Source organism: Nyctereutes procyonoides, unplaced genomic scaffold (assembly GCF_905146905.1).
Source record: "Nyctereutes procyonoides isolate TBG_1078 unplaced genomic scaffold, NYPRO_anot_genome, whole genome shotgun sequence".
Lineage (NCBI taxonomy): Eukaryota > Metazoa > Chordata > Mammalia > Carnivora > Canidae > Nyctereutes > Nyctereutes procyonoides.
Genome location: NW_026575042.1, coordinates 6146576 through 6160549, shown reverse-complemented (window position 1 = coordinate 6160549; position 13974 = coordinate 6146576). Strand labels below are relative to the sequence as shown.

At 37.8% G+C, this 13974-nt stretch overlaps 1 protein-coding gene across 17 annotated transcripts in view; it reads right to left on the bottom strand.

The window, feature by feature from the left end:
- The window catches only part of ARPP21 (cAMP regulated phosphoprotein 21), a 155751-nt gene that overhangs the window by 71100 nt on the left and 70677 nt on the right, over positions 1–13974 (bottom strand). For 7 of the 17 annotated variants that reach the window (XM_055321601.1, XM_055321612.1, XM_055321599.1 and 4 more), the window contains 3 exons: positions 8411–8448; positions 6501–6560; positions 2040–2272 (listed from right to left, as the gene is read on the bottom strand). In XM_055321601.1, coding sequence (XP_055177576.1) covers positions 2040–2272; positions 6501–6560; positions 8411–8448 — 331 coding nt within the window. The remainder of the gene's footprint in view (positions 1–2039; positions 2273–6500; positions 6561–8410; positions 8449–13974) is intronic. The other 10 variants (XM_055321614.1, XM_055321604.1, XM_055321611.1 and 7 more) reach the window with 5 other exon arrangements.

Below are 13974 nucleotides of genomic sequence, written 5' to 3'. Positions count from 1 at the left end.
GTGCACCGTTTAAGGTCCTTGGTTTTTGCATTTAAAGATTTAAAACTATTTAACCTTTCTTAGTTTACAGGAGCTCAAGTGCACCACAGTGGGTTTTCTTGACTTCAGTTGCTGCAATAATGGGATATAAGAGCAATTAATTAGAGTAAGAAATCAAGAATTCAGCAAGTGGTGATATAACAGAAGGCAGAAGGCAGTGTGAGCCCACCTGAATCTCTCCAAGGAGCAGGAAATATGTATATACAGTAGTGGCTGTGACTAAATGCTATTAATTTTCTGCCTGTGTAGGGAAACACGAGATAATTTCTTAGGAACATGTTCAGCAACACAATTATGTTAAACCATTAGCATAATGAGCCTAGATTTCAGAGTGCCCCCTAGTGTGAGTGTGAAGCTTGGCTAGGAAAGTATCCACAGTTAGGGCAACCCGTGTCTAATCTCTGGTTGGTGTTAGCCATTCACATTCCCCTCCCTGTCTTGCAACCCCCAATATGTGCGACATCCAGGGCATGTCGATGAATCACAGCTCTCAACCCCCACCCTAGGCAAAGCCAAAACCAAACAGAAACATTACAAATCATAATCACAAACTAAAGTTCATGGAGAACTACTGAATGGTCACCTGTTACCTTCCTGGGATTCTAAGATATTTTGACTGAGACCATTTGCAAATAATTTGAAAACGATGGTGAGGGATTCTTGGGAGACAGAGGAGCTAGGAATGGCAGACCATGTTGAGGATTTTTGGACTCATATGAACCCCATGATATTAATGCTTCCATCAGTTTAAAGTTGTTTCTAGGTCATGGTCCTAACTTGAACTACCTACCTCAAAAAGATCACTATTCACCTAGAAGAAAACACAAGGTAAAAAAGGAGAGAGAGAGAGAGAGAAAGAGAGAGAGATGCCTGCACCTGGCTACCTGGAACTCTAAGCCTTTCTGAGGCTCACTTTCCTTTTCTGCAAAGCAGGGATGGAAGCATTGAGTAACAGTAATAAAGATAAACATGAACTCATGTTTACGGAGGGCTTATAACCTACTTTAATTGCTCTGTGTATATTAACTTCACAATAACCTTGCCTTATAGGGACTACAGTTATTCCCATTTCTCAGATGAGAAAACTGAGACACAAATAGGTTAAATAACTTGCCCATAATTATACTAACAGCATACCAAAGCAGCAACCCAAACTATTAATACTGTAATTATCTTACAGTGTGGTTTTAAGAAACCAATCATAGTATTAAATTTTTTAAAAAATAGCTAACTTTTGTTAAAAAGTTATCATGTACAGGTGCTTTTGTAACCATTTGTATTTAAATAATTGAATTTAAACATATAATAGTTTGTTGAGGGGGAGTAACGTCATATTGTATTATAACCTACATTTCATAGTATCAAAGTTGAAATGACATAGGGTCACTTATGTCAAGAAGTTTTTAAATGGAGTCAGGAGGCCATTGAGGAGACGGGCATTAGACTTGTCCTCACCTGTAGAACTGTGAGCTTTTGAACTGGACCAGACTGCAAATATGCCAAAGACCCAGCCCAAACACCTGCAACATGCTTCAGTAAGAGACAGCTTAGTGATAGCCTTTGAAAACAATTATATTCCATCAAGAACAGCATTGTGCCATTAACACCAACAAGAAATTCTTTGTAAATAGCATATACAAGAGTTCTCTTTTTGCTTCAAAAACCTCTGACTTCTGCTCCCAGGTGGGACTATTTGGGTTGCTACCCGTATCTGTTTACCTTGAATTGTAATGCTTTCATTCCAAATAAATGCTCTTGCTCAGTTATTGACTCCTGACAGTTTCAGATTGACAACAGATAAGGAAGCCGAAGATTAGAGACCTAGGCACACAGCTAGCAAAAGCCAGGATTGGTATTTAAATTGCATGCCCTAACGCCCCCAGGTATCCCAGCAATTAATATCACCATCATTAATTCACTGGAAGCAAAGGGAATAATGACCATACCAGTTGGGTGGAATCTAGAAAATACAATAGGACATAAACCCATTCAGTACTAACTACCTGCTTTGGACAATTTCCCGGTACTCCTCGTACTGGATGTGCTGTCACCCCTGGTCAGCACCGTGATGCCCCCAAAACTTGCCGTCTTGGTCATGGTGGGCTTGAGATTGCGATTGGAGCTGTCAGAGTCTGTGCTGCTCCAGGCTCTCTGGTGGTCCGACCACTTTAGCTCATTCTCCGAGCTGCTCTGTCGACTCCCAGAGGTTCTCCCGGAGCCATCTCTGTTGCCTCTGGAGCACAGCCACCGGAAAGATGCACAGGGATAGTGTTACCTTCCATCAGCAGCATGAACATAGGGCGGGACCTTTCTTGGAAGAGCCATCTCCCCAAGACCCTTCTTGCAACCCTTCCCATGAAGCCTGTTGCCTTACAAACAGTGCCACATATACTTCATTGATGTGCAGATGGATAACATATCACATATAATATGCATGTTTATAAACAGAAAAACCAAACCTAGAAATATCACACCATCCCTCTGCCAGTGAAGGAGAAACAGGTAGGAAAAAACACGGTATAAAATACAGTGGTTAACTTCTCTTGTGGAGAGGAGAAGAGGATAAATTTTCCTGACCTAAGTCAACAATGAATCAATGTTTGGGAACAAATAGGATCTCAAATGATTCTAGAAGCAACTCCCACTGAAGACAAGCTTTGTCTGTCCCTTTAGCATTAAAGAATTGGGACTATGGGAAGATGCACACAGAACCAGTGAAGCCATTTGTTATTTTCTAACATTATGAGATGTTTATCTGAATTCATTAGGGCTTTGACAGCACAGAAATCACAGAAATTATTCTGTTAGCCTAGGGTGAGAGTTTTGCCCAGTGAGTTTAACCTTCTTGGGCAGAGGAAAGCATCTTTTAATCCTTTTCACATAGTAAAACTTGTGATAATAACAACACCAGTATAAACACTACACTGACATGACAATTTCTGAGAGGATCAATGGAAATGACAAAGCTCCACAGGTGAAAGAACACACTGGTTCAAAATTCAAATTGAAAAAGAGTGAATGTATTGGAAGAGATCCAATAAGCAGAAGTGAATTCTGAAGACACCAGAATATCTCTATGTTGGACACAAAAAATCACGTGTTTTATAGAGAAAGTTGATGAAATTTGCATTTTCATTGGTTTCCAATCTGCTTAAAGAACTTAGTGAATATTTTCAAAGCTTTTCCTGCAGTTAGAAATAAGACATGATGAAAATACTCTAAGATTATTCTCATGGCTTACAACTAAGTAAAGGGCAACATAAATCATGGGCAATAGATACAACCTCTAATTTCATGATCACTAAGCAACGTGGCATGCTCAAGTCTTGATCCAAATCTCACAGATGTGGTCAGTAGCTTTGTTAAAAATATTCTTCTAAAGACAACAGTAGACTGTGGAGATGTTTAGGAGTTCACACATGTGATTGAAATGCTCACCAACCAAATTATATGGAAGGTACACAGAACATTTTAAGTTTTGTTTCAACTTTACTTAATCAACGTTTTTTTCTGTTTTATAAGAACTTAAGATGGTAAATAGATCCAAGAGATAATAAAAATGAAATGGCTCATCTGTGATAGGAACTTTGTAAAATGAGGGGAGGACAGCAAACTCACAAAACAAAAAGCACTCAGTGCCCTGCTGTCCTGCATCAATATTTTCTTATATTCTCTCTGTTAACACCTCAGGGCTTGCTGGGCTTAGAAAGAGGATCTAAAAAAGAGACCACATTGTGAGTAGATAGAATCACACACTCACCAATGGCCAGGTGGCTTGAGTTCTTAAAACTTCTCTTAAATTCAATAAAGCCAGAGGAGGTAGGGTGGAGGGAAGAAATAGCATTTTCTAGGGTGTGGTGTTCCATTCCTGATTATTTTCCTTTTTTTTTTTTAAATTTTATTTATTTATTCATGAGAGAGAGAGAGAGAGAGAGAGAGGGAGAGAGAGAGAGAGAAGCAGAGACAAAGGCAGAGCGAGACGAAAGCTCCATTCAGGGAGCCTGATGTGGAACTCAATCCCAGGACCCCGGGATCATGCCCTGGGCTGAAGGCAAATGCTCAACTGCTGAGCCACCCAGGCGTTCCTGATTGTTTTCCTTTCAAGTTCCAAATTCAACTTTATTCTTTTTGCATTTAATTCTGATTAATTTGACTCGTTTTTGATTAAAGCCTGGCAAAAATCATTATTCAGCAATTATGAATGCACCAGGGATGTGACAATAGTCACACTTGTAGCTAATTTGGAATACTGCATATAGGAAAAGATTTGGGATAGTCCTTAGCCTCAGCATATAGGATGCCTCAGAAGGAGGCTCTCCATATGCAGGTGATGATCATGAACTATGCTTGAGTTTCCCTCTCCCTATGTACCTCTGTGGGAGGACATGCCAGTGTGGCTGAGCCTGTCTGCAAAGGAGTATCTATCGCTATCCTTGGGTGCAAAGTAGTGTGCTGGAGTTGGCAGGCTTCACTCTGGCATTGGGTAACTCCTCTAGACTTGTGCCACATGCTAAGCCAATAAGGCAAACTAAGATTTCCTTAACTTTTTCTACCTCTACTCCACCAATTCAAAACAGCATCCCAAATTAAGAGCTGTCAAAATTCCCAAAAGAGGGAGTTTAGGTTGCTGCTTTAGAGTTAACATTAATGAGATTTATAATAATGCATCTAATTCTGATTTATGGATCCCCACTTATACACTGAAACAATACTTTACAGCTCCATCTACTGATTATTCACCTTAGCACTCACATGACGAGGTGCAGAATTGAGTTTCATATCTATTTGGGAGTAGAAGCATAGACTTCATAGACAAGCATAACCACAAGTGCCTACCTATCTCCTAAGCCAAGTCTTGTTCTTTTCCTATTAGAAACCAGAAAGACAATAATAATGAAGTGTCTGCTCATCAAGAGAAGTTGGCCCTGGTGTATGAAATGAGAATTTGATCCCAGAGTAGTCATAAAGCATATATTCTCCAAGTTCTATTTCTCTGCTGATTAATATAAATAATATTTATTTCCCTTCATATCTGCACATGGTTTTGTTTTGTTTGCTTTTTACCAATTTAGATATGATGTATGCTTTGAGTTGCTTTTACCATTATGCAGATGTCTTTGTGCTAACTCATCTTCCTGAGTTTCTGTGTTTGGTGACTTGGTGGGTGATGCACTCATATTAGAGTTGACTGATCTGAGTAGGTGGTAACTCTGGCTAGGGACCAGATTTGGGCCTGTGTAAAACCAAGTGGCCTACTATAGGGGCAAGAACTCACATTTCACATATTCATCGGCCTAAATAAACCAGGCTGTGGTGGGAGTATAGGAGTACTGGTAAATTCTTCTTGTTCTCTGGGTTTTGAGAAGAACAATGCCGTGTTATCTTTTTAATCTACAAATGTGATAATAAATGTTCCATTGATAACAAGGGGAAGGCAATTAGGCTATGTAATTCAATCTAGAAAAGTGAAGGAAATTTTTAAAAAGTATTTTTATTTCTGCCAAGCTGAAAAGGGAACAAATTAATTCAACTTTTCTAATGATGAGGTCCTAAATTCACATTTACTACAAAAACTTTCTGAGCACTCAATCCAATAATTTTTTTTTTTTTTGGTCTTTTCTTCTAAGAGAGCAAGGGGTTTTGTTTGTAAACAAATAAGTTTTCTCTTTCCTACAACAGAGATGAATCCTAACATTCATAAAAGCAGTAACATATTAAATATATATAACATATTGAGTACATTGATAGCGTTATGTATTCTTTTTGCCCTATAGTGCATATTAGAGGTATATTTAATAGGGTAGTAACAATATGGGCATGGTCCCTCTGTTTTCATGGAGGTTTCAGCCTAATATAGAACTTAAAATATGCAATATTAACACATAATAAGTACATATATATCCATTCCCCTTATCTTACAAAGATCTTACCTTAAATAGTTCATTGTAATCGGAAGTAACCCTGTAATTTCCTTTAGAAATAAAATCTGTGCCTGAAAAATGCATTGTTTGAAGTATTATGATGGACAGTAGTAGCCAAAACTCAACTATCAAACGGCTTTGTCTTTGGTTTCTTTTCCACGATCAGGTATGTATATATAATTGCAGACTATCAAATAAATTTTAACTTGGTGTAATGTAATTCACCAAAGTTGAACTGAGAATGTTAAATCAGAGTGCTTCCAAATTTAACCTTTGAGGGGAAAACAAAAACAAAACCCCACCAAAAATGGGAAATCAGAGGAAGAACTCAAGAGGATTATATACAAAGCAGTAATTTCCTAGCCCCGTATCTCACATTATCCAATATGGCCTCAGCACTAGCTATGTAACAAGCTTTACAAAGATGTAACCAAACATATTTATTTCATGAACAGATATTTTACACTAATACACTTATATTTAACATTGATTCTGCCACATAATCTGAAAACACATTTTAAAAAAGTAAACCATACCAACCGAAAGAGCTGTCTTTTCTTATAGGTCTCATTGCATATGTTACTGTCTTCCAAGAGCCTACTGGAAATGAAAAACATGGTTTTTATGATATTAATCCTACTGACACTAAATGCCCTATGTTAAAAGGATGTGTACTCCTTTGTAACCTACCTCTCTTGCAAGTCAACCCCACAGACTATTGTTTTTGTGTATGATGTTGAGTTTTGCAATAATAAGTTAATGACACCCTGCATTTTCCCTATCCTAGGATTAAGGTGCCAATACTAGATAAGAAGGAAAGGAAGAAAAAAATAGAAGGAATGGAAGATGAGAGGAAAACAAAATAAGCTGATGTTTAATAGACATTTAATTAAATTTAGTTTAATACTAGTTGTGATTTTTTTCCCTTGGGTAATATAAAAGTTATCTTTTATTAGAGGATAAGGCAGAGTGAAATACTGACATTTCAAAGACAGGTATCCAAGAAATGTTTTTATTTTTGTAGAGAATCTACTCAATTATATTTCTGTTTTTGGAAATATCAAGACTTATTCATATATGCAATTCATGTATGTGACCAATTATTGTAATGAAGAATATAATTCAATTTGAATCTAAAAGACATGTAATGTGCATTAGCAGTCTTTTTCTGCAAAATCCAAGTAAATGAATAAAAATTCGGATGTAAGGCAGGGAAATGATTGGCTGGATGACTAGTGAATAATGAATTATACTAGTGAATCTCTGAATTATAAGCACTCCCTTCATTCTTTTAGTTAGAATATAGAATTTTGGGATGCTTCAGAATCATCCCAACAATGTTAGTGCTTATGGATTCTTAATTTAACTATAAATAGAGAACATTCACTTAAATCTGTACAGATTTTTGAGGTTGTTTTTGAATGCCTTCTGTAGACATGTTATCAACTTTCACCCATTCTTCTAGAAGAGATTGTTCAATTGAGAGGGTTAGTTAGCAGTTAGAAATATTTCTAACTGCTAAAATAAAAGTTCACTTTTTTCCCCAATCACCTCTAATGCCCAGTTTAAATTTTCTCTAAGTACTGGAATTTATCAAGCAGCCTCCATTTAATCAGTTTTACAGGAGCACCCATTAAGCCAACATCTGAAATAAAGTTAAGTATTGCTTTCTGAAGTGATACCATATTTACATTCCAACTTGCCCACTCTGATGCACCTCAAATGTGATTAATACAGCTAAAGTAGAATTCTTTAATTCGCCTTGAAAAGCTGCAATTAAATCAATGGAACATTTGAATACCTATTTCAGTTTAGAATTATTTCTTAAAAGTATATGTTAAATTTGAAAACCTTTGGCTCATATGCTCAAGACTTTGTATAAGTTGTATAACTCATTCATCTCACAACAACCACCCCCCTACCAACTCCCAAGTTAGTAAATCTAGATGAGCTTAGATAGATTTCCAAGTCAGACTAATAGGTTGTTTACAGTGAGAAACTTAAAACAATATTATTCCAATCTTTGTTTGCATGGCCATATATAAGTATGCAGCACAGGAAGTGGCTAATAATCTCAATATACAAATACTGTTAACAGCCTAATCCATAAGCCAATGAAATTGCAAGTTCATTTATGCCTAGTAATGCCTGGTAAAGGTAGCAGGAATTAGACTTCCGGAAGGACTGGAAATTGAGACTTTAAATAAGGAAAATGGACAAGCTTATGTTTGGAAGTAAAAGAGAAATATTTCCCCAAATTAAATAGTTTTTTTGGCATGCTAGATAACACATATGTGTATGCATATAAGTATGTACGCATAGATATATGTATTTACTTATACATATATTCAAGCACACACTTATATATGGGATATATACCCATGAATATACAGGACACACATAACAGACTTTGTTCCTCTAAAGACATGAAAAAACAAATTTCATTTTACCTGTTTTCCACAAAAAGGCTTTCCTGGGAGCAAACTGACTGAAAAATAAAAAAAGGCATTGTATCAGACGTTCTGGATGTGCTGAGCAATCCCAAATCCTTGCCTGATTTTAAAACTACTTTTCCCCTCTGAGAGGAGAAGAAATAAGAAAAATATGCACAATGTTTTGAATAAGTGGAAATAAAAAAGGAAAAAAATCGGTTAGAGTTAGAAGTGTAAACCATTCTCTTTCTCTTTCAGCACACGAGTACTTTTCCATGAGGGCATCTCCAGGTTACAGATAGATTTAGCCCATTCAGCATCAAGGTCAGAAGGAGAGAGAGGTGAATGACACTGTCGGAGAATCGGAGAACCATGTGACCACTGGATCCTGAGCTAGTGGTTTCTTCTGGGGCTGTGAAGATGCAGCCCCCCAACAAGAGTCAAAGGACTGGTGCAAATCAAGGCAGAGTGAGTGCACTTAGCACAATCCACCTGAGGATGGGAGAGCCGTAGAACCACAACGCTGCAGTTATTACCTGGCAATGATAGACTTTTGTGAGATAACAGATTGACTGTAAGACTCTCAAAATTGAAGAGATGCCATCAATCAATGTGGAGAGTGGGAAGGGTGCGCAGAAGACAAGTGAGAACAAAATGAAGCTAATTAGAAAAAAAAGTCAAGCCCATCTAAGTCAATAAAATGACTTTCTTCATAGCTTCCATTCCCCTAGCTATCACTTCTCTACTATCCTGTGTTTAATACACACATAGGGAAGAGAGAATCCCATTACCATTGCAAGCTGGGGAAAGGCAAATCAAATTAAATTTTACCAAGCAGAAAAAGAGAAGTCTAAACAAACTATGGTGCAATGGCCCTGTAACATAGTGACTGTGTTTAGGAATTAACAAAAAAAGTTCTCAAAGTACTGAGTTTCTAAACATATGTGCCATACTATATGTGTAGATTTTCTAAATGATGAATAAATGACCTGCTAAGCAGATAAATTGAGACCTAACAGGTCCATTTGAAGAGAAAATAAAACTAAAGTAAAAAAAGGATCTTTCAATATTGAATTCTTAAATTAAAAGATCAGCTAATGTAACCACTACTCAGAGAGGCAAGCAGGATATTGGTTTCCCTGTACATTTTGTTGTAGAAATCATTTCCTTCCACTAAACCAAAGGACTAGCTTTGGGCATAATGTGTTTTCCTCAGTGGTCTGAACGTTTCAGTGAGGGCATCTCTAGAACTATTTCTGTCTTAACCTTTGTGCATTTAACATGCATCCTGAGTATCAAGTGCACAAAAATCTTATTTAACAAAAAGAAAAAAAGTCAATTAAGAGAAAAGCTTTTCAGAAAATCTTTTTTAATTTGACATTTGTGTTTATAAATAAATATAATTTATGTACCACTGATATTATTCCTGTGAAGGTCTCTTCATAGCAAAAAATCCCACCACCTTCATTTCCTTTAGTTTGGTTTTACTCCTGGTTTGATTCAAATCATGGAATTAATTGTCTCAGGTATACATTAGGAGCTCAATACTTTGCTACTATTCAGCTCTTGTAGTCAGAAAGAGGTCAATTATGTTTATAATGTTCGGCTTGGTAGTGAAGTTACTGAAACTCTACTAAGTCTTTGAAAGAGTTGATCAAAGACACACTGACCTCTTCAGACTCATTAATCCACTGGTATTTGGGGGAAAGTTAAGCTGCCATAACTCTTTGAATGAAAAAATAAGGCACCTGCAAGTTCAAGATAACTTTCCCAAAAACATATCTCGAGAGTATTTTCCAATTTTTGTGCAAAGATCCTAAAAATTTATCACATGATCCATCCAACACATTTTCATAAATAAGACAGATATGGTTATGGGCTGTGACTCAGTAGCTGATGAAAATAAACTTTTTAAAAAAGTTATATTAATAACTTTCAAATTTTAATAGCAGAGAAAGATAAAATTGTCACAGTAATTAAGTGCAGCATTCAAAGCTGTCACTTATATGCATTCTCAGATATAAAGGGCTCTTTTTTTTCTTTCTTTTAAGGAGGAAATAATTTTGCCTAATGAGTTACAGAATTGTCTCCCACACCCCACCCCCAATCCAGGTGGCACTACATGCCCTTCTCATGGGTTGTCAGAGAAGAGGGATCCCGGTGCATGCTGGGGATACTGTGGAAGAGCTCCTCCCAGAATCCCTACTTATACATAAATATCCTTCAGAAACCATCCTCCAGGCAAAACATGTCTTTCTCAAATATATTGCTTTTTCAACGTAACCTTGCCAAAGCCTGCATCATTGCACTGAATTAATCATAAAATAAGCTGAAATTCTTGGTAAAGGAAACAAGAGTTGTATTTCAAATATTTCTGACTACAAAAATACTCATTTTTTATTTGAGAACTAAACTGTTGTGTGACTTGACTTACAACAACTTCATTCTCAAATCATAAATGTGTCTTATCTCAGGCTACCCAAATTCTCAAATTATATTGAAGTTATTTCTCTAGAAAATTCCCAAATAATCTGCATATTTTGATTGTGGACTTAAATTAAAAAACACACATGCACATACACACACACAAACACATACACCTTAGACACCAAGATACATTTGTAAAATATTCAAGAACACTACTAATTTTAAAATAAATTTCGATTTTGCTTAAGTGTAAATACCAGGAAGTATTTCTCTATAACTATTGTGACTTCAAGTAGAAAAATAAACCTGCAACATAAATATGTTGCTATTTGAACCTGTTTGAATGATTCCACTACTTAAATAATAATTGGCAAGGGAGGCTGCTTTTATTACCTCAGTTTTTAAATTATGAAGACACTAAATTAAAGGTCAGCTAAGAAAGAGATTAGACACCTATAACTTAGTTTCCTTATGCTGGATTCTTTGCATTTATAATTGACTTACTCTACTTGAGTTATTACCTTGTGTACCTCAACAATCTGGGAAGTAGCAATGGTCATTAGGGAATTTGGAATTGCATAGATGAAGGCTCTCCAAAGTGTTCTGTCTTTATTTGAGTGGTAAAGAAGATTTGTTACTATATGTATTGAAGGAAGTTCATACTGCTATGTTATGTCCCTGCATTTACATTAATAAAAGATCCAGTGATAAACTGTTAACACATGGTGGCCCCCAATGATCCCTGCCTGTTGGTATTCACAACATTTTGTAGTACCTCCCACATGGTACCAAGTTTGGTCTGTGCCTCCAGCCAAATACAGCAGAAGAGAAGATATGTCAACTCCAGGATTAGGTTATAAGAGCCTGTAGCTTTGGGCTCTCTTTCTTTCTCTCTTAGATCACTTGCTTTGGGGAAGCTAGTTGCCATGTCATAAAGACACTCGATAGCCTATGGAGAGGCCCACACAGTGAGAATTGAGATCTCTGTATGGCCAGTGAGGACCTGAGGCCTGCCGATAACCATGTAGATGACTTTGGAAGAAGACAACCATTCCATCAAGCCTTCAGATGACTGCAGCCCCAGCTGACAGCTTGACTCTAACCTCATAAAAGACAGCGACCCAGAACTGGCCAGCTAAGCCACCCTCAGATTCCTGACCCACAGAAACTGTGAGGTAAAAGCATTTTGTTTGTTTTAAGCTGTCAAACATTGGGACAATTTGTTATGCAGCAGTTAATAGCTTTAACACGGGGAACACCAGCCTTATGACTGCATTGTTTCTACAGAGCTACAGGACTAAGGAGAAAGGTGCTGGGCAACTTTTTTCCTTCTAAGATAGTGGCTCTTAGCCTTTTAAGGGTGATGACAACTTGCAAAACTACAATAAACAATAAAGATCATTTCCTTAGAAAAATGTACCTACAGTCATAGATGTAATATTTTGCAGATGATGTTGAGGACTTTATTTAATCTTTGAAGCCTTTCTATGAGTATACTCCGGCTAAAGGATGCCAATTAAAAAACCCTGGCCCCAGGAGATCAAGTGGAAAAGGAGTGCCAGAAACAGGCAGGTGCCCTACTTGGATTATTAACCCCAGCAGTGCTGGTGCTGGCTGCCAGGAAGCCTATCACAGGAGCTCACACCTCTACTCTACTCCTGGAGGGGGAAGAAGCCACAGCATTTCAGAGGTTGCCAATGATACCACGGACTGGAAAGGCTATGTCAGCATCTTGGCTTTTAAGCTTTCCCACACTTTAGCAGCCTGCTTTTACTCTTTCTTTCTTCTTTTCTTTTCTTTTCTTTCTTTCTTTTCTTTTCTTTTCTTTCTTTTTTTAAAGTAGGCACCATATCCAGAGTGGAACCCAATTACGGACTCAGACTCATGACCTGAGCTGAGATCAAGAGTCAACACTCAACCAGCTATGCCCCCAGGGGCCCCTCAGGCTGCTTTAACTTTTCAAAAAAATGTTAATTCAGCAGTTAGCTATAGAGGCTTGAAACCTCAGCACTTGCCTGTAATCTTTAACCTGGGACCCAGGTTCCTTGTGTTAATCTCCTTCATAGGGCTGTAGGGAAATGCAATGTGGACAGGGAGTCATACTGACCCCTCCTGCCTGTGGTGACCTCCCTATGGATGTGGGGATGTCCACATGAAGGGCAGCAGCACATGAATCATCCTCCTCACAGGTGGGCATCAGGGATACTTCTGCCACCTAGCCCTTGAGTGTTCAGCAGTATGGCACTACTTTGAAAAAACAACAACAACAACAACAACATATTATTTGTATATTATATGGGTGATTAATATTTGCTTTTCAACACAACTCATTCATAAATTTTATGACTTGCTAGAATGAAAGTCAGAGGGAAATTTTGTGTCTTCATGTGTGTGCACATGTATGTGCATGCATGTGTGTAAGACAAGGGGAAGGGAGGATGGGTAGAGAGAAAGAAAGAAAAAGCATAAAAAGTAAACTAGCCTTCAGAAAACTCTCCCTTCATGAAGCTCATCAGATGGCACGTGCCACCTCCCAGTCCAAGTCCACTGCAGGCATCCCTACACTATCATGACTACTATAACGGAGCCTCTCCTTACTTCATCCTTTTATCGAGGAAACACAATTAAAGGCCTACCATGTGTCAAGCTATGCGTTACACCACCAAAACTCTGATCATAAGAAAAGTCTAAATAGCCCACACATATGCAAAGTCTTCTAGAATTGCACATGGACACTATCCTTCTACATCTACCTCTTTCATACTCTGCTAACTCCAGAGCTCTGAGCCACATTATTCAATAATGAAAGTTCTATTTTATTGTATCCAAGAAAGGCAGCAAGAATCTAGAAGAGATAACAGGAACCTGTATAAACATGAAAGAATGCACTGCTGGTGGAATTTAAATTCCCTCTGCAGCTTTATACTGAAGGATCCAGCATGAGCTGGAGGACCAGAGAAACTGGCTTGGGCCTGAACCTCCAAGGTCAGAAGGCCTCCTCCATGCTAAGACAGACCTAGGTGGAGCCTAGGTCTCCAGTCTGGCTTGGTAATGGCCTGCAGAGCAAATCACAACAGGAAGTAGGATGGCCCCCCTAACCCAGCAAAGCCATGGAAGATCTACACGAAGGAGCTCCCATCTCTACTTTTGCAAAG